The sequence below is a fragment of the Trametes versicolor genome (genome assembly GCF_000271585.1).
Source record: "Trametes versicolor FP-101664 SS1 unplaced genomic scaffold TRAVEscaffold_11, whole genome shotgun sequence".
Taxonomy (NCBI): domain Eukaryota; kingdom Fungi; phylum Basidiomycota; class Agaricomycetes; order Polyporales; family Polyporaceae; genus Trametes; species Trametes versicolor.
Genome location: NW_007360331.1, coordinates 379152 through 397713, shown reverse-complemented (window position 1 = coordinate 397713; position 18562 = coordinate 379152). Strand labels below are relative to the sequence as shown.

Below are 18562 nucleotides of genomic sequence, written 5' to 3'. Positions count from 1 at the left end.
CTCGCCTTTGTACCTGGACGGCATACTGCGCACTCTAACGTACTCACTCTATCACCCGCAATCCATCTAGCTAGCGTCGCGCGTGTGTGCCTGGCGCACCTCCTATCCCTCCTGTATGTCATGCCCACACACGATACACGACGACACACTGTCACCCACCGCCGTACCTGGTCCTGATCAGAGACTCGGAGACGGGCCAGTGCGGGACCGAGAGCCCATTAATATTGATGGCGGGCCCGCGTATCGCGCACGCGGGCGGGGCTGGGCGCGGCGGTGGGGCGAGGCCCCGCAGTGTGGGCGTATGTATGCCCAGTGTCTAGGGGCCCAGGGGCCCGTGCGCGCGTGGTCGCACTAGGAACGACGGCTGGCAAGTTCGCCCCGGGGTCGTCGACGGGAGGACGTGCCCACTCTCCATGCGCGAGTCCGCGACTGCAGGGTGCAGAGAGGCGCACAATTGTGGCGTTGATGAGGGTCGCGGCCCGGCCGGGCGCGGGCTGGACTCTGCGCGAGTGGGTGGCAGATGCGCGCGTAAATCCCGCCACGGTGCCACCAAGGGCTCGTCGTACCTCGTTCTCCGAGTTTCAAGTACTGCAGGCTGGCGGCAAACACACGCGCAACGAGGATTGACTAATTCGGCTGATATTCTAGGTAGCTAAGCTGGGGCTATATACAATACATCCGGCCCTCATCGGGCACAGACGTGCAGGTAGGTGGTAGGTACACATACTACGAAGCTCGCATACGGCAGACCCAAGAATTCGGCACGACGATGGACGGGGACCGGGGGTGGTATGATACGGGTAATGGCTGACGATGATGATGGTATTGTACGACGAGGATGGGCGGGGCTGCTATCGCTAACAGGGGACGGGGACCGAGGTATTACAGGTGGGGCGGCGGACGATAACGGTGGGAGGCTTGGGCTTGGGATGGGACGTAGGGCATGGGGTGGAATGGGTAATGGAGACAGGTGGGTGGTGGTATACACAATATGGCACTAGATCGCCGCGCCCGACGCGGCGCACGGTGGGAAAGAGATTGTAAAACACGGGCGCGCAATAACGCCTACCCTGGTTAATGGGCAATGCGAAGATGGGGAGCATGGGGAGCCGAATGCGAATGCGAAGGGGTGTATGGTAACAAGCAGGTGAAGTGCGAAATGCGAAGTGGGGCCGAAGGGTTGGTTGATGATGGGGGTAGTAAGACACGCGGGTAGTAATGCAACAATATCGTATATGGAAGTGATAATGCCGGGCTCGAAAAAAGTGTCCGCTTGCGAAAACTGTGAGACACAAGATACGGAACGCGAAGGGCAGGGCAGAGCAGGGGCGGTCCGTGGGGAGCCAGCAGCAGCGGCCGGCGGGTCCAAACGCAAACGCAAACGAGCGACAGGCGGCCTGGGCAGAACGAGCGGCAGGGGGCAGGGGGCGGAACGGGGGCAGGGGCGGCGAGGCAGGGCACGGGAGGAGTCGATTACGGGCAAAGAGCGAGGGTAGAAGCGAGCGGCGCCAGGCGTGCGGCGGACGATTAGGTGGCGATAGAGGTACGGTACAGACGCAGACACCCGTGGGTACACACACAGAGACAGAGATCTCGGAGAGCCGAACGACGAGATGCGACGAAGCGAGGAGACGACGAGAAGAAGAGCGGCTGGTGCGCTGTGATTACGGCGCGCAGGGCAGGGGGAAGCACCATCCAAGATCCGCGGCTGCGCCCGATCCCCCCTAGACGACGGCGGGTGTGATGGCCGCGCATGGGGGGAGGCGGAAGGGCGCGAGTGCGGGGTTGTTTCGACGACGGGGGTATACGTGCCGCACTTGTGAGCGCGTCGCCGCCGCCCGCGCGGCCGTCCTTCGGCCCGCCCACTATGTGTGTGCGGGTCCAAGCGCGGCGTGCGCGCTTGAGCGCGGTCGGCGAGGTGCGTGCAACTCCCCTTTACATCCCGTAGTGGCCCATGTAGTTCTGAAGGCGCGTCAGCCGTTGGGGCCATATGTAGGGAAAATGCAGCGACTCACCCCCATGCCATACTGCCCGGAGCCGGCGATCGCGACGTCGCCCTGCCCGAGGCCCATCGGCTGGCCCATCCCCGCGTTCATCCCGTACATGTTCTGGCCGCACTCGCCCTGCGCGCCCGTGATCGAGTTGTGCCAGCCGAGGTGCGACGCGGAGAGCTCGAGCGGGCTGGTCGGGGTGGGCGGCAGGCTCGAGTACGAGTCCTCGTCGGAGTGGATGAGCGACGGGGGCATGATGTGCTTCATGTCGCCCGGGGCGTGGATGGGCGGGAGCGGGCCGGACATCGAGTGGTGCATATTTGGCACGTCGAGCGGGTAGTTGAACATCATGATGTCGTCGAGGTCGGAGCTGAGGTCCGCCTGATTCCAAATTAAAAAGATCAGCATATGCTGCGCAAAAAATCCTGCGGGCGAGACTCACCCCGCTCGAGGACGAGAACTGGCTGCCCGCGGTGCTCGGCCGGCTTGCAGAGTCCGAAAACGTGGCGCTGTCAGGCGAGAGCGGTGGCGTCGCGGAGACGTTGTTGAACTGGTACACGATTGACAGCAACACGTCCTCGATGCTGTAGTTCTCTGCGGCGCCTGAGCGGACGATTTCCTGGACGACGGTGAACGCGGACGGGTCTAGGTGGGCGGGGGAAGAGCGGGACGGTGAGTATATGCGCGCCTCCCCGTGATAAGTATTTTCGGCGGGCTCACCTGCTGAGCGGCAGAGCGTCTCCCAGAAGCGCGGGACGAACTGCGTGCGGTAGAGGAAGCTGCACTCCATCTCGCTCGGCCACTGCGGCGCGGGCATGCAGCTGCTCGAGAGCATCTCGAGCTCGGTGCGCTCCGAATGGATGTGCCCGGCGTGGTTCTTCGAAACCTTGAAGGTCGAGTACGCTGCGAGCGGCGTACGAGACATGAACGTTACCGAGGGATCGATGTTGCGCAGGACGCGGGGCCCGGAGGTATTCAGGCCAAGACCCATGCCGGATGGAGAAGAAGTGGGGGACGGCACAAAGCTCGCGAGCGTCGACGGGGTCGCGGTGGGAATTGAAAGGGACATCCCGCCGAGGCCAGGCAGGCGGATAGGAGGAGAGGGGGCACCGGGGTCCGGGATGACATCGATGGAGACGTAGCTCGCGGGTGCGCGGGCTATGGGGGAAGGGGTGGAGGCCGCTGTCGATGTCGAAGGCGTTGTCGAGGGCGCGGGAGTCGAACGCGTGCTGCAGGCGGTCGAGGGCCGTTCGGACGAGGTATCCGAGCTTGACTGCGCTTGGGCGGACTTGGGCTGCATCATGGCGAGATGCCTGCTCGACAACTGCTGGAGGACTGGTCGCGACGAATTAAATGAAATGTGTAGCGGAAGCGGGCGAGGAGAAACAAACGTACTGCGCTTGCCCTCGGCCGTATCGCGAAGCTGCTGGAGGCGGGAGCCGACCTGCTTGGGTGTCCTTCGCTTGCCGGTCACGTTGAAGATGTAGTCCGAGATGAACTTGTTGCGCATGGGGAAGCGGCCGAACGAGCGGGAGGTGCGGGACTCGACGGGCTGATACTTCTCGAGCCCTGGAAACACGTCGGCGTGTTAATTAAGAACAACACTAAAAAGCATGCGACCCCCGGGCGAAGATATGACGCGCATATACCCGGCCGGGGGAGATAAACATGTGATGGCGCACCTTCGACGAGGGCACCCTCGAGATATGGGGGCCAGACGACCTCGCCCTTGCCCTTCATGGTCTTCCAGCACTTGCGGCCGGTGACGATGGTCTGGATGGTGTCATTGATGCCGGAGGAGGCGGAGACGGAGTAGGAGAGGTCGTCGGCGGAGGAGATGTGGATGTGCTGGGCAAGGTTCTCGCGGTGGTTGGGAGCCATGGCGTGCAGCGGCGGCGCGTGGACTCGCTGGGCGGCGGCGGGGGGTAGGGAGGGGATGGAGCGGGACGGGGAGGACGGGGGAAGGACGGACGGATTAGGGCGAGGTTATATACGGTATATGAGCGTAGGGAGCGTGAATGGCGAGCCTACGCTAACTGACCCACAGCCGCCCAAGGGATTCCTCGCTTCAGTGCCCAGATAGACGCCCACGATCTCCCCCGATCGCCATCTGCCGGCGACCCACTCCCTCGGACGCCTGTAATTAAAAAGACCCACTGGTTCGCAGGCGCGCGCTAGAACGCGTCCCGAGTGGACGAGGAATGCAGTTCGCTGGAAAACACCGAAAGAATGCCCCAGCTGGCCAAGAACCCGCGTCGACGCCCCGCCCTGCACTGCAGGCCAATCACCGCCCTTCCTGCACCAGTGTGCACTGGCGCAGGATACCTGGATATCCGGAGCGTCTTCGCTGTCCGGCACCCCCCGCCCGCCGCCGGCGTACGTGCTGCTCGCGAGCGCCCGCGCGACGTCCGACGCGCCGTCGACGTCGGTACAGCGGGCTTCGCGGTTCGCATTCGTGGACACGACGCGACGCGACTCTCCACGCGAACCGGGACGCGAACAGGCCGTCGCGCGACGTCTTCCCCTCGGAACGTCCGCCCCCACGGTCCTCTCGGCTCTCCAGCTGCTTCCTCCCCCGGCGGACACTGTGACGCGCCGTGACCTGCGCAATAATAACGAGAGGTGCACCGCGCCGGGGCGTGTTCCGCCAGAGGGCCGGCCGCGGGTGGGTGTGGCCATCGCGAACGGAGCGCACACTCTCGCGGCGAGTCCCCGTCATCGCCGCTCCGCATGCAGCAATCGCCTCTCTCGCCCCCCAGGCGCCCGCCCCTCCGCGCCGCTCGCCCTCCTCGGAATCACCGCACGCACTCGCTGATGGCGATCCCGCCCCGCCCGCCGCGCATGCCGCACGCGTCCGCCCCGGCCACGCTCCTCGCGTACCCCCGCGCCCCGCCACGCGCCATGGCCCTTGCGCCCCGGCGCCGCTAGCGCAGGACCCGCCGACGCGACGCGCCTCCCGCGCATCGCAGGAGAGACATCACGCCCGGCATCTCCCCCTGCAGCTGCTCTTCGGTTCAGCCAAGACCGCCCCCCAAATCCAAAATCGTGTCCCAGCATGCTGCCCGGGCCCACAGGCCCCGCCCAATCATCTCGCGCGCGCCCCCTTCCAGGTTCCAAGCTCTGAACCACCGAGGCGCGGGTCTCCATACCGCTGCATACGCACCCCCGCGTCGGCGCGCCCGCCCTCCCGACCCCACTCGGTGCGGGGCAGTGCGCCTGCCGTTCGCGTCCGGTTTCGCGCGCGCGAGTTCGGTCGGTCGTTCGAGAAGGCGCGCCGACGTCCATTTGGATCTGAATCCGAATGCGGCGCCGTGGCGATCGATGATGTCGTCGACTGCCAGATATGCCCCCGCGTCGCCCACACCGCCGGGTTGGCGCACCTGCTCGATGGCGCGCGCGTGCGCCGGCCCTGGTTTTACGATATTATTCTGCATTTGTGGTGGACGTCAACGGACAGATGAGGACGACGGGGCGCGCGGGGTCGCGCCTGCGGTGACCACGGACGCGCGCCCGGGAGCGCCGATGTGTGATTGGCCGGTATACCAAGAGGCTTGCAGCAGCCAATCGCAGGCGTCCTTGGACGTGCGCAGTCGGCCGCCCATTGGCTCCCGCGCGAGGAGCTTGTACCTCTATCAACGCAAAGAGAGTAAGTATTGCGATACTAGCCAGGGTCGTGATGCGCTGCATCAGCACGATAATACGAAACGCAGCAACGCGCGTCGGTGCGCCCTGTAAGAGAGCACGACGCGTCGCGCAGATTACGTGAATATAGACGATGCGTGCCCAGGGATCGCTGCCTCGCTGGACGCAGGGATTATGCTCGTCCAATCGGCACGCGTGCGCCCAAATGTGTTAAACGCGAAAATGGGAGATAGAGGGAGGCGATAAGGGACCAATGCCAATGCGCGCAGTCGCGTTGATGGACGTGCACGACGGAGGCGGGACGCTCAGCACACAAGCGCAGATTGAGTGCAGATGCCCCGAGCTCAAGCTGCCCCTGCCAGCAGTCCGTCGCTCGCGGCGCATCACGCACGAAGAGGCGAGCCCATGGCCAGCGGACGCGAGGTTGCAAGGGCACGGCAATAAGGTGGGAAATCACAATTTACATACCACGCCGCGCACCACTGGGTAATCGTTTGCTGGTGGCACCTGCCGCGCCCGCCCGTCCGCCCGTCCGTGGAAAGTCGCGTGCGGAGGGGACACGCTACGGTAGGTTCGCGATCGGGATCGTCGCGGGCCTGTGGGTGTGCGAGGGGCTACGTCAGCGGAGGAGGCTAAGAGACAATCTTGAGACCCGTTACAATCAGAGCTCCGGGCACGCCATAGGCCAGAAGAGCACCAGCCAGTGCTAGGCGTCCGGAGGGGTCGCACCGCGGACCTCTGCGCGCACATCCCGGCAACGCAGCATTGCTCGAGGAATGCAAGCTGGTCAACTCGCTAGCGTGGCATGGAGAAGGGATCCGAGTGCTGGGGCTGGTGGTGTGCGGTCTGAGTCTCGGACGCCACTTCTCGAGACTGCGAAGCGCGAGACTCGAGTGCAGCGGCATCCTAGTGGGTAGCCTGCATTGCTCGCGCGGGCTAGGTGACACGCTGCCTTCTCGCGCAATGTTCGCGCGGGGCGGCCGCGCGAGCCGCGATTGGCGGGGGCGCAGGAGGTGTGAAACAGCGAGTCATACAAGCTGCAGCTAGTCTGTCAGATATGTCGTGCCGGCCCACACACCAGTTGGCCAGTAGTAGCTCAGCAGGGCCAGCCAGTAGACGTCGTCTGCGCAGTGTATGTCCCTGCGAAAACGCGAGTGAATTCCGAGCCGCGTCGATCCGCCAGGCAGGCGGGCGTGGGTCGGCTACGGCGAGATTAGTTTTGTTAGATGGTGATGGGCAGGATAAATGTGGGCAGCCGCTGATCAGATGGCCCCCAGCGGGTGACGGCGTGCGCGCGACAGCACCCGGGCGCAATAGAGCCTGCGGCGGGGTGGATAGATTGAAGATGGGCGGGGAGATGCCGCAGGCCCGCGGGGGCCAGTGGGGGCCAGTGGGTCCAGCCTGTATGGGTGCTTGGAAGGTCGCGATGGAACAGATTGGGCCGCGATGCCGGCAGAGGCGCGCTCGCGTGCGCGCGTTCCAGTGCACACTCTTCGTCGTCGCGCACCGTGCTGGGAGCTGAGACTCGCGTTGCTCGCGGGTTCCCCGCAGCGATAGCGATCCGTCGGGGTGTCGAGGAGAGAGACGAGGCGGGCGCCACCGACGTAGCCCGCCCGAGCTGCCATCACCGGCTGATTCGTCCCCTCTAGCGCCCATGTTCGTCCTCTCACCCGCACTCCGACCCTCGTCCGACGACTTGTACCCCGCAACTGGTCTGTTTATATCATACACAGCTTGATCGAAGAGGGGATTTTCCAGCTGCATTGGCCACGAAACTCACGATTATGCGGTACACGGCACGAACACGTCATAAGTCGTCGGCGACCTTCGCTTGGTACATCTTCGTCTTTTCGCGTGCGCACTGCGCTTGTCGTCGTCCAGCCAAAAAACAGATCGCCAGCCCATCCGTGATTGGCCTACCGTCTCAGAGAGACACAGCGCACCCCCATGATTGGCCGAAACATATCCTGATTTACTCTTCTTTGACAGATCCCATCCCCGTTCGCCCATCGACCACGTTCCCGCCTCCAACTCAGCGGCCGCGCGCCACACGCGATGTGCGCCGTGGCGTCCCCCAAGCCACCCGCGATCACCCATCTGCCCGTCCCCCGGGACGCGCTGCGAGAGGCCGCCGCTGCGCTGGGTCCGCGGGTCGACGAATCAGCGCACGCGCGGCGGCAAGAACGAATGGCACGCCCGCCCGATCGCGACGCCCCCCAAGTGCGCCCTCGAGCTCCGCTGCCCCGCAAGCACGTCTGGAGGCCGGTGACACGACGGTGACAGCTCTGCTCGCCGCCCCCGCCCTCTCTGACAGTGGATCGTCTGTGCCGCCGCACGGCAGTCGTATGTACGGCGAGCTACGCACGCGTGATTCTGCCTCCGTGGGCAAGCCGTGGAACCGCGGTCCGTCCGCCGTCTCGCGCGGGGCGCGGGGATCTTGGGGGCGCCTCCCCCTCACGACGACGCTGGTCGCTCGTTTTGCCGCGCGTTCTGCCGCGCTGCTCCGAGGACACATGTTCATGCGGGGCACACCCTCCTCGTGTTTTTCATTGTGCACGCGGTACACAAGCTGCGGAAGGCGCACAGGACATATCGCTGGAGTCTTCAATTTATGCGCTACCGGCCAAGCTTTGCTCGATGGGTTGCTCCACGCGCGCTTCGCGACCCGCGAGTGGGTAGTTCGATCTGCTGGTTCTTCCCGTTCCGTATATCGGCGCACGAGCGGAAGACACAGGAAGTGAGTATGGTATAGCAGGACGATGGTGACTGACGAAATGCTTTAATTCAGGACATCTGTGAACTGTACCAGACGGCAGACCCCTCTCTGTTCGTGGTGCCGAGCCCGGCGATTGGTCGAACTCAACCCACCCAATCACACCCAGCTCGACCTACGATTTGAGCACCCAATGGCAGACCACCTCTAGACCCAGCGGTTAGTTATCGACGCCGCACTGCGCCAATCGGACTACAAGCCGTGCTGTCCAATACCGTGCACGATATGCCGCGGGCGGTGGCACGCCCACGGAACACAGTCTGGCACGCGCAGCCCGTATCCCCCAGGCCCCTCTCCCCGAGCACGTACTACTCCCAGGTGCGGTCCAGCCAACCACGCGCGCACCCGGTCGGACACACGCCCGGATCAGCAGTGCTCGCCGCCGCGGGAGGCGCACGCTAGAAGAATATTGTAGTGAGTCCTCCCGTGTGCCGTGTGCCACCACCAGCACGGGCGAGCGGCCTCGCGCCCGCCGCGAATTTGGTCCCGTTTCTGCTCGTGGACCCAGATCCGGGCTCGGCGATCGCTGGATCCTTCCTAGTGGCAGTGGCGTGCAGGCCAACCTTGTTGGACGGAACACGATCGAGCCTCTCGGGCTCGAGCTCGGGCTGCTGGAAATCCTATGCGGCGTTCCAGGCGTGCTGCTGCGCCGGGTTGAGGTGGTGCAGGAGTACGATGGCGAGGGCGCCATCGTATACTTCTTGGTGCGTCAACGTGCCTCCTGTGGCACATTCAGAGATATGTGGGGTCACGCAGACATACGCCAGCGTGAATTCGCCTGATTGAGTGTGGCGGAGCGCGCGGGGCAATGCCCCGGTCCACGGCGCGCAAACGGAAGCAAATTCGACGATATTGAGAGAGCGTATCCCGCCGTGTCGACGCGTCCTGCGGCGGCGCGGCCGACCGGACGCTGTCGAGGTGTATCTCTGATATCGAACGCGGCTCGGAATTCTGTTTGTGCCATGTACGGTGCAGCACCGTCTCACGAAAAATGGTTTGCCCGCTCCACCACCGAGCACAGCAAACCGGGACGACGCGCGGGGCGCGGTGCGCGGGTGCACGGCCTGATGCACGTTTGCAGAAGCTATCGGGAGGTGCGTCCTGGCCACCGCCAGCAGCACGGCGCGATAAATTATGCACGCTGATTCCTGCGCATCGCAGGCTCTGCGGCACTTGCGCCGTCGCCCCTTCGAATGCCCTTCTACGCATCGCGGCCCATTCCTGTCGATCGAAGTACTCCGGCCATATGGCGAGCATGCTTGAACGAGGCATATTGGCAGGCACCGGTATCGCCGCCTGTGGTTGCGCACCCGGGGATGACGGTGCGCGGGCAGCGCATCGTCCAGTGCGCGGCGGGGGATCAGGTGCGTTCCATGCCCGGCTGCATTATTTGGTCGTGTTCCCTGTGCTGTTGTCGCAGATAGACCGTGTCGATCCTGTTGGGCCGGGGGCTTCTCCAGGCATCGCGTGCGTCGTGTTTGTGGTCGCGCTTCGGGGCGGACGTCGACTTCGAATTCGTCTCGTGGAGGTGACAGTGATGCACTGATATCGTTTGATCGATGGCAACTGCTGACAGTGCGGACATAGATGCAGCTTGGGTACCGTCGCACCGTCGCGCTCGTCCACGGGTGACACGGAGAACTGAGCAGACGCGACATACACGTCGGCCGCCTATCGATTTACAAATGTTTTCTGACACTATGGATGATGCCCGGTGCGTAGCGCAAGTCATGGCACACGCTGATCACCAGCACGCCCTCCCCAACGCGCGAAACAGCCCGCATCAAGTCTCGCCACACTTCTCTCGTTCACATCCTCCTTTCCTCCTCCCGCCCCTTCTCCCGAGCCACCGCAAGCTCATTACGCCGTCGCAATTTGCCCCCACGCCGGCTCGCCTTCGCCTTCGCCAAGTTCGCCTTCCCCTCTGCGGCCCTCTTCGTTTCCTGGCTTCATCAGACAAGGTTCACGCACGCCGCCGCCGGCTCGCCCAATCGTGCCTCTGCCGCAAACAGCTTCCTGGCGCAAAGAAGCTGAACTCTGTCACTGTTAACCGCGTACCAGGTTCGCACAGGCGCCCGCCGTCGCTGGGCGCCCATCTTCCCCGCCTGCCCAAAACGTGACAGGCCGACAGGGAGAATGGGTCCCGAAGCCTGCCCGCCGCTCGCCGTCCGCCCGCCGACTCTCGTCCGCTGTGTTCGTCTCTTGTCACGCCGTGCACGCCGGGCTAGCCGCCCCGCCGGGGACCTGGCCCGCCCTCTGGCGCTGCCAGTGCTATCTGGCGTCGAGTCAAGTAATGTCAGCGATATTTCGGTTTCGACGTCGGCGCAGCGTTTACGTCCTCGGACATGGAGCAGGCCCCACCGTGTTCGGATTGTCTAGGCTTCGGCGGCCTTCTCGTGTTCTCGCGTACTCCAATGGCGCGGATCGCCCCCAGCACCGTCCGCTGCGCGCTGTTACGTTGTGGTGGCGCATCAGAGGGCGCGCGTCGGTTCGCCGTGCCGCTCGATAGCCTTAACGGGCGTAGGGCGCTGACGTTTCCTGCCAAGGAGCGGCGGCTTCGCGGTGTCAAGTGCAAGAGGCGGGTGCGGTGTGCATAAGCACCGTGCAATGCGCCGGTCGATCGAGGATTGTGCGGTGATGCGGTGCGTGTGTCGACGCATGTGGTCGGGGGGATCGCTTGGTGTTACCTACCGTATGGGTGGAGGGCGCCCCGGGGCGCACTAGTCCCCGGAGGTACGAGCGTGTCGGGTCGGGACACGGTGAGTTTAGGGTAGCGGTATGTTTCGCTTCTCCTTGACTAAATGTGCTATGCCAAACCGGCCTCCGGGATGTTCTCGCCTTAAGAGATGGTAGGATAGCCGTGGGGTGTAGGCAATGTCCGAGGTAATCCCACTGCCCGTGACCGGGGTGCAACGTAAGTTTTGTTTCCGCCACGGCCCGCTTGAGATTCTTGCGTACTAGACACATGTACAGGCACCCTGAACCGAGATATATCCCGGCAGGGGTAGGTCTTACTCGCCATGGTTGAATGACTACCCACGGAGATGCGCCATCGTGCTGGCGTGAGCAAGTCATAGATCAGTATCGGTATATATTTAGGGACACGAGTCATAAATGATGATATACACTGCAAGCAATACACATACCTCGGATACAAAGGGCTATGTCACCGTTGTGGAGGCGGATATCCACGCGGACGCCGCGTCCCATCCGAGCAGTACAATCGTGGCGCGCACACGCAAACGTGCCGTAATGGACACACATCCGGCAATATTACCTCTTCGCCTCTCCTTGACCTGTAACAGCGCACCGAGACTAGAATAGACTGTCCCACGAGAACCTGCGAACCAGGACTCGCCCTGGGCGAGGTGTTAGCCTGCTGGCCTGAAGTCTTGGCTTACGCACGCCGCCGCCTACCGTCGGGGCAGCAGCCCACATGCCACTGCCTCGCAGCCTCGCCGCCCCCGCTCGAATAGCGCATTGAGGAGCTGCTAGCGCACACCGAGCGGGGACAGCGGCACAATCCCGCCCCTACGCCAACAGAGCGGCCCACAGCACGCCCAGTATAGGTCGTACCCGCCTTCTTGCACGCTCGCATCAGGCAGCACCGCGGCCCAGGGGTTCAATTCAATTCAGTCCGGTAGCCACAAGGCAGCGTGCGCCCGTTTACGTTACCGCCCCAACTCCATTCAGTCCGCGCCGCCGGCAGCTCGCCCGCGCGCCCGTCTGCAATTGGCCGTGGCTCCCTGGGCAGGACGGGCTTCGCGCGGCAGGCTTCGGCTTCTGGATAAGGGCGCGAGGGCTTCGCGCGTTCGCGCTCGCGCAATCAAGACTAACGGAGGAGGCGTTTTCCAGGGGCGTGGGCGTGGGCGTGGGGAGCGGGGCTGCGCGGGGGTGAAAGAGAGTTTGGACGGGGACGTGCCGGGCTGGCTCGTCTGGCGGGCAGGGTCTGTGCGCCTTGCGACGTAGAGGTGACCGGATGGGGAACACGGACATCGCGCGCAAGCCCATGTCCTGGCCACATTGTCCGTTCTGGCTATTCAGCCGCTGAGAAGAGGCACAGGGTCTTGATAATAGTCGTGAGAACGGCGCCGGCTCGCGTAAAGACTACCTAGAGGCTAGCATGAGAAGATCGGCGGACGAGGTGACATCGCTCCTGCAGCCTAGAACCCCTCGGATATCCAGCAAGGCTGCCACGAGAATCAGGCCAACACGCGTGACTGGCGAGTACGACATCAGCGAGATCATACGCACACCGATGGAGCGCCCATACCAGGAGAGCGTGCGGGACCGCGCGCATCCTACATGTGCGCGACCAGCCTCATGGTGGACGCCGCACCCGCACATTGTTCATGACGCGCGGGGGCGTGGCCCTGGAGGCCTGGAGCGGGGCAGGCCGCCATCTGCAGGTGGGCGGGAATCCCAGGAACCCCCGATTTATTGCAAGGTTAAGGTTCCAAAGTTCGTACCCGCTGCTCGGGGCTTGCCTGGTGGGAGCGTGCGCGCCATTCAGTGGCGGCCATTGAGTCCCGGGAGAAGCGTCGACGTCGATGTCGTGTTGCGCGTATCCCGACAAGATGCTGCTTGAGGGCCTGGGTAACAGCCGTCCCTGAGTATGTCGTTTCCGCGCTACGCAGTTTTGATAAGTATGCATTATAATCGAGGGGACGCGGAGACGTAACTTGCACATGGCGTACCACGATATAGATAGAGGGCTTGAACGCCCATCTCACTGGGCAGATTGGGGGTAGATGACGGGTGGGAAAGGAAGGAGGAGGACGAGCCAAAGGGTGGGCTCGCAGAAGCCCCCGCCAACGCAAGAGCGCTCGAGGAGACGAGAACGGAAAGGCCGACAAGCTTTCGCCTAGCCGCGGATGTTCCCAGGCGAGCGCAGAGCGGCCCGCCACCCGAGATCCGGATATCCGGGAGATGCCCTAGAAGCAGCCCGCAAGGCAGCTGAGAGACACGATAGAGGCAAAAGTCCGGAGGTTGGAGGCTGTAAGAAGGCGAGAAATTGGCCGCGGAGAGTTAGCCTCGTCAGTGCGAGGCGCAGAAGGTCTGATGATAGAGCCGTCGCCGCCACAGGGTACGCAGGAAGTGATACAGTGCGATGGGCGACGAGCTCGAATACAAATGACTGTATGTTGTGCGGGCAAAGGACAGGAAATGACAGCGTCAGACAGCCGCGGAGGCTAGAAACTTCAGATTCGAATAACCCCGCGGTCACGGTCCCGGCGGCCAACAGCGGCGACAGACCTCCGGCCGCAAGAGCGCCTATGCACAGACGGTGATGCACAGACGGTGTGGTCGGATTGAGTTCCGCTCAAGAACCACTGACAGGATGACGGAGATGCGTTTCACAGAGACAGTCGAAATGGGGGTCCAAGACGCGTACACAACGCGCGCCAGGACAGCACGGAGAGCGGATAGGTCCTTCGTAGATATCCAGGAATAACTCACATAGACGCACGAGCACGATCAAAGCGCTGCAGCGATCCACCGAGCGTCGTCCTGGAGGCGCTAGGAAGACTCGGGTGGGGTGAGGGCGCGTCCACCACGCGCCTCGGTCCAGTCGAGGGAGAAGGCATGCGATGAGCGTCCGCGGCAGCGATACTCCACTTTGTGTGCGTCAAGAACGAGGAGCAGCCAGAAGGTGGACCGATCCGCATAGTCATCCTCAGGAGATGATCTGCACACGAGGGGCACGACACGGGCGCCAGCGCCACAGAGGATCTATTTGGATATCCCGTCTTCAATGGGCGCTTGCTATTGCTCGCGGGATGCCTCGAGGGGCGCTTCTGTCAATTTGACGAAGGTTGGTGCGGGGCGGGCTGGTGAGATATCCAGGCGGTTATGGTTTTCGACCAGCTGTAGTGGGGAGATCATGGGGATATCTTGGGGCGGGGCAAGTGAGAAGAGACCCTGCCTGCCGCCGTAGTACCACACGTTGCGTACCTTGGCGGTTATTGCTCGCAAGGTTCTTCTGCGTCCGCACCGCAGTACGCATAGGTGGGCCGGAATAAGCCGAGTGGGTGCTCACGATCGCCCATCTAGTCGGTTGTGGTTTGCAGTGCTGAAACGTGCTGGGACTTGTTACCACACATCCCGAGAGGGTTTCGGCCAATTTGATGTGGATGAGACGTTGCGACGTCACAGAAGTACTGTTTATGATTAGGATCTATATCAGTAAATAATACAAACGGTGACCACTCGAAGACGGTGTTCAACCACTCGGCGGTGCTCTCTACCTCTAGCCGGATCGTACCTGGTTCCCTCTCACGAACGAGGGCCTCCTTGGTTCCCGGATGATGAGCTACACCTGAGCGCAGCCGTGCGGGACGCCGTGTGCCCGCTGATACGGCACCTTCTCGTAACAGATGCACAACCACATCGGTAGGAGGGTATACTCGCCGATCGTGCCGGCCCCAGAACGAAGCGCAGATATTTTGAGACCAGACCGGACAGCGAAGGATTCTCCATTCGGCAGCGTACTATCTTCCTGGTGACCACAGGTTAAGGTTGAACGCTCAGTTTTGTGAGTGAGAATGCGAGAACGAGGTCGAACGGTGGGAACCCAGGTGTACTGGCGAGGGAATCACCAGCAGGTCTGGCAGCAGAAGATGCACATCGAGGCAAGAGGGAAAGAAGGTGCCCTGTGCACATCTGGCGCTTACCCGTACGTATCCTCCCGCCGGCAGTTTCCGTGAGTGACAATGCAGTGGGCGCTTGTGTTGCCGTCTTTTCTTCCTCCGCGTCTATCCTGAAATTCATGCGGCAGCTATAGACGTAAGCTGATTTGCAGCACTGGATATATGCTTGTGAAAATGCTAATGAGTACTGCAGAGCGTTTTCTAAACACAGAGGAACGTGCTGCGCCTTGATCTCGGAAATTGAATGCGCCTGACGTCCAGTCCGCGTGGTGCACCAAACCAAACGCCCATATGACTGTTTGCAGGAACGTACTCAACGATTGCAGATTTGTAGAACAGAGCGGCAACGACGTGGTGGAAAAGCTGATGTACCGTATACCCTGGTCTCACAACACGCCGGGGTAGTAGCCGGCGGTGTTGAATCGCGGTGGAGATCGCGAACAAGACGGATACCATCTAACAAATGCCGGTAGGCGGGTACCATGTGTGCGTGAAGTCGCATAAACTAACTAGTATCAATCTAGACCCGCTAATCAGATCGTGCTGTTTGCGGAATAGACATTTCGCCATAAACCGCCGGCCAGCACATCGAACGCACCGGAGTACGCCCTTGGCATGTCAATCCCTCAAACAGTCTCCATTTAATCTCACGCGCGTCATGAACTGGCCTCATTTTCATGCAAGGCTTGTGTCGGCATCTACCACAAGGCTGTTCGGGAACGGCGACTCAATGCCATGAGGAAATGCCGTGCTGGAATCTACGAGCGCCAGGGATTCCCCCTCCCGTGAGGATCCCGATTCCGGTCCCTCCAGATCCCCGCAAATTATCGCGGTTCCATCGGACACCATCCAAGTAGTCTTACCCACGTCGAGGTCAGCATAGTTTACTGTCTGGCATTTATCGATGTTGTTCGCCGTACTCATGTCAGGACACACACGACCAGCCGGCAACTATGCAGAATTGTGGCAACGCGGATGAACGCCGCCCGCTCTTTAGACAGTGAGAACGCCGGACATGCATGCATCCACGGTGCGGGATATCTGCCGAGGATCCGCAGGTTGCGCGAGAATCCTTTGCGCGTACTCGGGAGGGTGCGTGCACGACGGTTAATCCTGTCTTATCCTGAGCACAACTGCTTCCAGCAGTATACACAAGGGCAGAGGATCCCTGGCATCGTCAACTCCCGCTATGCGCCGCAGGAATATCCCTGCAAGTAGCTGGCAGGCTGTTGCGCGGGACCGACGCCGTCACAGCTTTCCCCCACCTTCCCTGACGCCGTCATATGTTTTGGCTTCCTCCGTGACATATTACAGTCGAAAACCTGCCGAGCTGCGGCCAAAGTCGACGTACGTCTACAGGTGTTCGCCCGAGTCTCCCAGCGACGGCTAAGGCATATGTATTCAATTCGTATCATCGTACATCTGTCCGCCAGGTACGCTCTTGTCTCAAGAAACATTTCTATACGCCTTTCTGATGAGTTTCTTTTGCCTATAGGGCTACACACAGGAACGTCATGCGCCCTGAGTAGTACGGCATCGGGCTGGTTGAATATGGCCGATGTTGGGCAAGAAGCCTTCCTGAACGGGCTCGGCGCCTTGACGTCGCAGTCGCGCCCATCGACGCTTATTGGACGGCCTTGCACAACCAGTGATGCTCTCACCCCGGCTGCCTCCCGTGCCCACCACTTCGTCCGGTCGGAGTCGGGCGGGGACGTCCTGGGGACCGCCGCTGTTTAGGTGATGTACAGACCGGTGTGAGGAGCCAGCGGAGACATCGCAGGTGGGCGTGATTGGCTGCCGCGGGCCTAGCGTCGGACGCCGAGGAGTCGACCATGAGGCTATCGAGCTTCTGTCAGATGCTCAACAGCGCATTTGGCGGAGGAATTGCTCACGATTGGTGGAGAGTCGGCGTTCTCCCGTCGGCACGACGCTCTGACAGGAATCGCGCTGTCCAAACTCAATGCTTTACGCAATGCCCGCCATTACGCGACGGTGCTGCCAAAACAGGTGCGCACACGTCGAGTGCTAGAGGGCCATCCGCAGCGTAAGTTGACTTTGTCTGTGCAATTCTTTTCACAGCGGCAGAGGATTATGCGGGCCCTGTTTTGCACGACTGCACCCACGCACGCCGCCCTACGTTCGCCCGTCGTCCGCAACCTGTCATGGTCGACATTCCGCAGGTATCCTCCGTCGCTCAAACCCCAACGAACCACTATCATTCACGCGCCTCGACATGTCTTCCAAATATTTATCCCGTCCACCCCGCGCACCTCGCCGCGCACCTGGGTCGCTCGCCGCGCTTCTTCCCGAGTGCGATTCCGTCGTGCGCAACAACTTCGAAGAAGCTGACGTCGCGCTGCGACGTGATGCGCCGCCCGCGAGAACAGACCGCCCCGTCTTCTCGAGGTGGTTCTCGCCCTTCTCGCTCTTTCCGGACAGCACTCTACTCTGGCAGGACGCTCCGCAGAAGCTTATTGCCGTCCTCGTATCCCCGGAGCGCCCGCGGAGACGCCATCGGTCTCACGGATGGGACCTCCTCCTCAGGCCGGCCGGGATAGCCGCAGACGGAGGGCGTGACACTGCGCATATCTGATCCCTTTGCGGTAGTCCCGCCCGCTCACTGGAATCGCCGAGCGACGCTCCGCCAGCCGCCGCCCCTCCTCGCGCCGGAGCACCACCGACCCATCACTCCGCCACGCATGCGTATGCCTCTGTCATATGCGCGCGCAGTGCTCGGTCCCGCGGGCACGCTCCCGCGCACCCGCTGCCAGGTCGCGACGACAGACAACTTCACGCTAAGCACACCTGCTGCCAGCGGCCGCGCCCGTCGTCGTTCCCTCGGACGATCGGGCGCGTCTCGGGAGAAGGGGATCTCATTCAGGCTGGCGACGTCGGGCACATCTGGGTTGCCGAACAGTATGTCGGGATCTAGAGTGGTTATTCGGTCGCGCCCGTATCGTTACTCGCGTCCTGTGGACGGAGGGACGCGCTCGTCGGTTTAGGAATGCGCCTGCCGAATTGCGCGAGTCCGCTGGCGTCCTCCACCCAATTTCAGCGATGTGACGAGGGCGGGGCGGGGCCCTCTCGAGTCATCCTTGTTCATGTGGCGGGGCTCCTGGATACGGGCGGCGTTGTCGCTCGATACGGGCACCTCAAGATATAAGTTAGGTATGCCCCGACGGCGTTGGCCACACCATTTTGGCACGTATAACGCGTCACCATCAATGCCAGCCGGTAGGTCTACTCATTTGCCCTCTTGAACGCGTGGCGGCCGCCCGGGACGCTCACTTGCTTCTCATGTCGCGACATGAAGTGTTTCGTCTTAGCTTCGCGGAATAGGTACCCGAGGGGGCTCAAAGTGCTCCACCTGCTTACGCGGCCCAGGCACCCTGATTTGACTACGTTCACTCTAGGGATTCCCAAAGGCAGCGTGGCCGTGCGCGAAGAACTGCGATTGTCAATTATGCGTCGCCGCTCCAGGCTCTCCGAGCGGCTGAGGCGAACAA

At 62.3% G+C, this 18562-nt stretch overlaps 1 protein-coding gene across 1 annotated transcript; it reads right to left on the bottom strand.

Moving 5' to 3' along the window:
- Positions 1 to 1430: 1430 nt before the first annotated feature.
- TRAVEDRAFT_60524 (uncharacterized protein) lies at positions 1431 to 3894 on the bottom strand. Its single transcript, XM_008044742.1, has 6 exons — positions 3674 to 3894; positions 3387 to 3560; positions 2712 to 3326; positions 2434 to 2636; positions 2016 to 2372; positions 1431 to 1962 (listed from the first exon to the last, which is right to left on the bottom strand). The coding sequence occupies exons 1-6, from the start codon at positions 3870 to 3872 to the stop codon at positions 1936 to 1938; spliced, it is 1575 nt and encodes a 524-aa protein (XP_008042933.1). The 5' UTR covers positions 3873 to 3894; the 3' UTR covers positions 1431 to 1935.
- Positions 3895 to 18562: the final 14668 nt, after the last annotated feature.

Excerpts from the sequence above, each read along its gene's own strand:
- TRAVEDRAFT_60524 (XM_008044742.1), bottom strand. The coding sequence starts at position 3,872 with ATGGCTCCCAACCACCGCGAGAACCTTGCCCAGCACATCCACATCTCC. Across the intron at positions 3,561-3,673 it reads CGAGGGTGCCCTCGTCGAAG|GGCTCGAGAAGTATCAGCCC; the intron begins GTGCGCCATCAC and ends ACGTGTTTCCAG. Across the intron at positions 3,327-3,386 it reads TACGGCCGAGGGCAAGCGCA|TCCTCCAGCAGTTGTCGAGC; the intron begins GTACGTTTGTTT and ends CGTCGCGACCAG.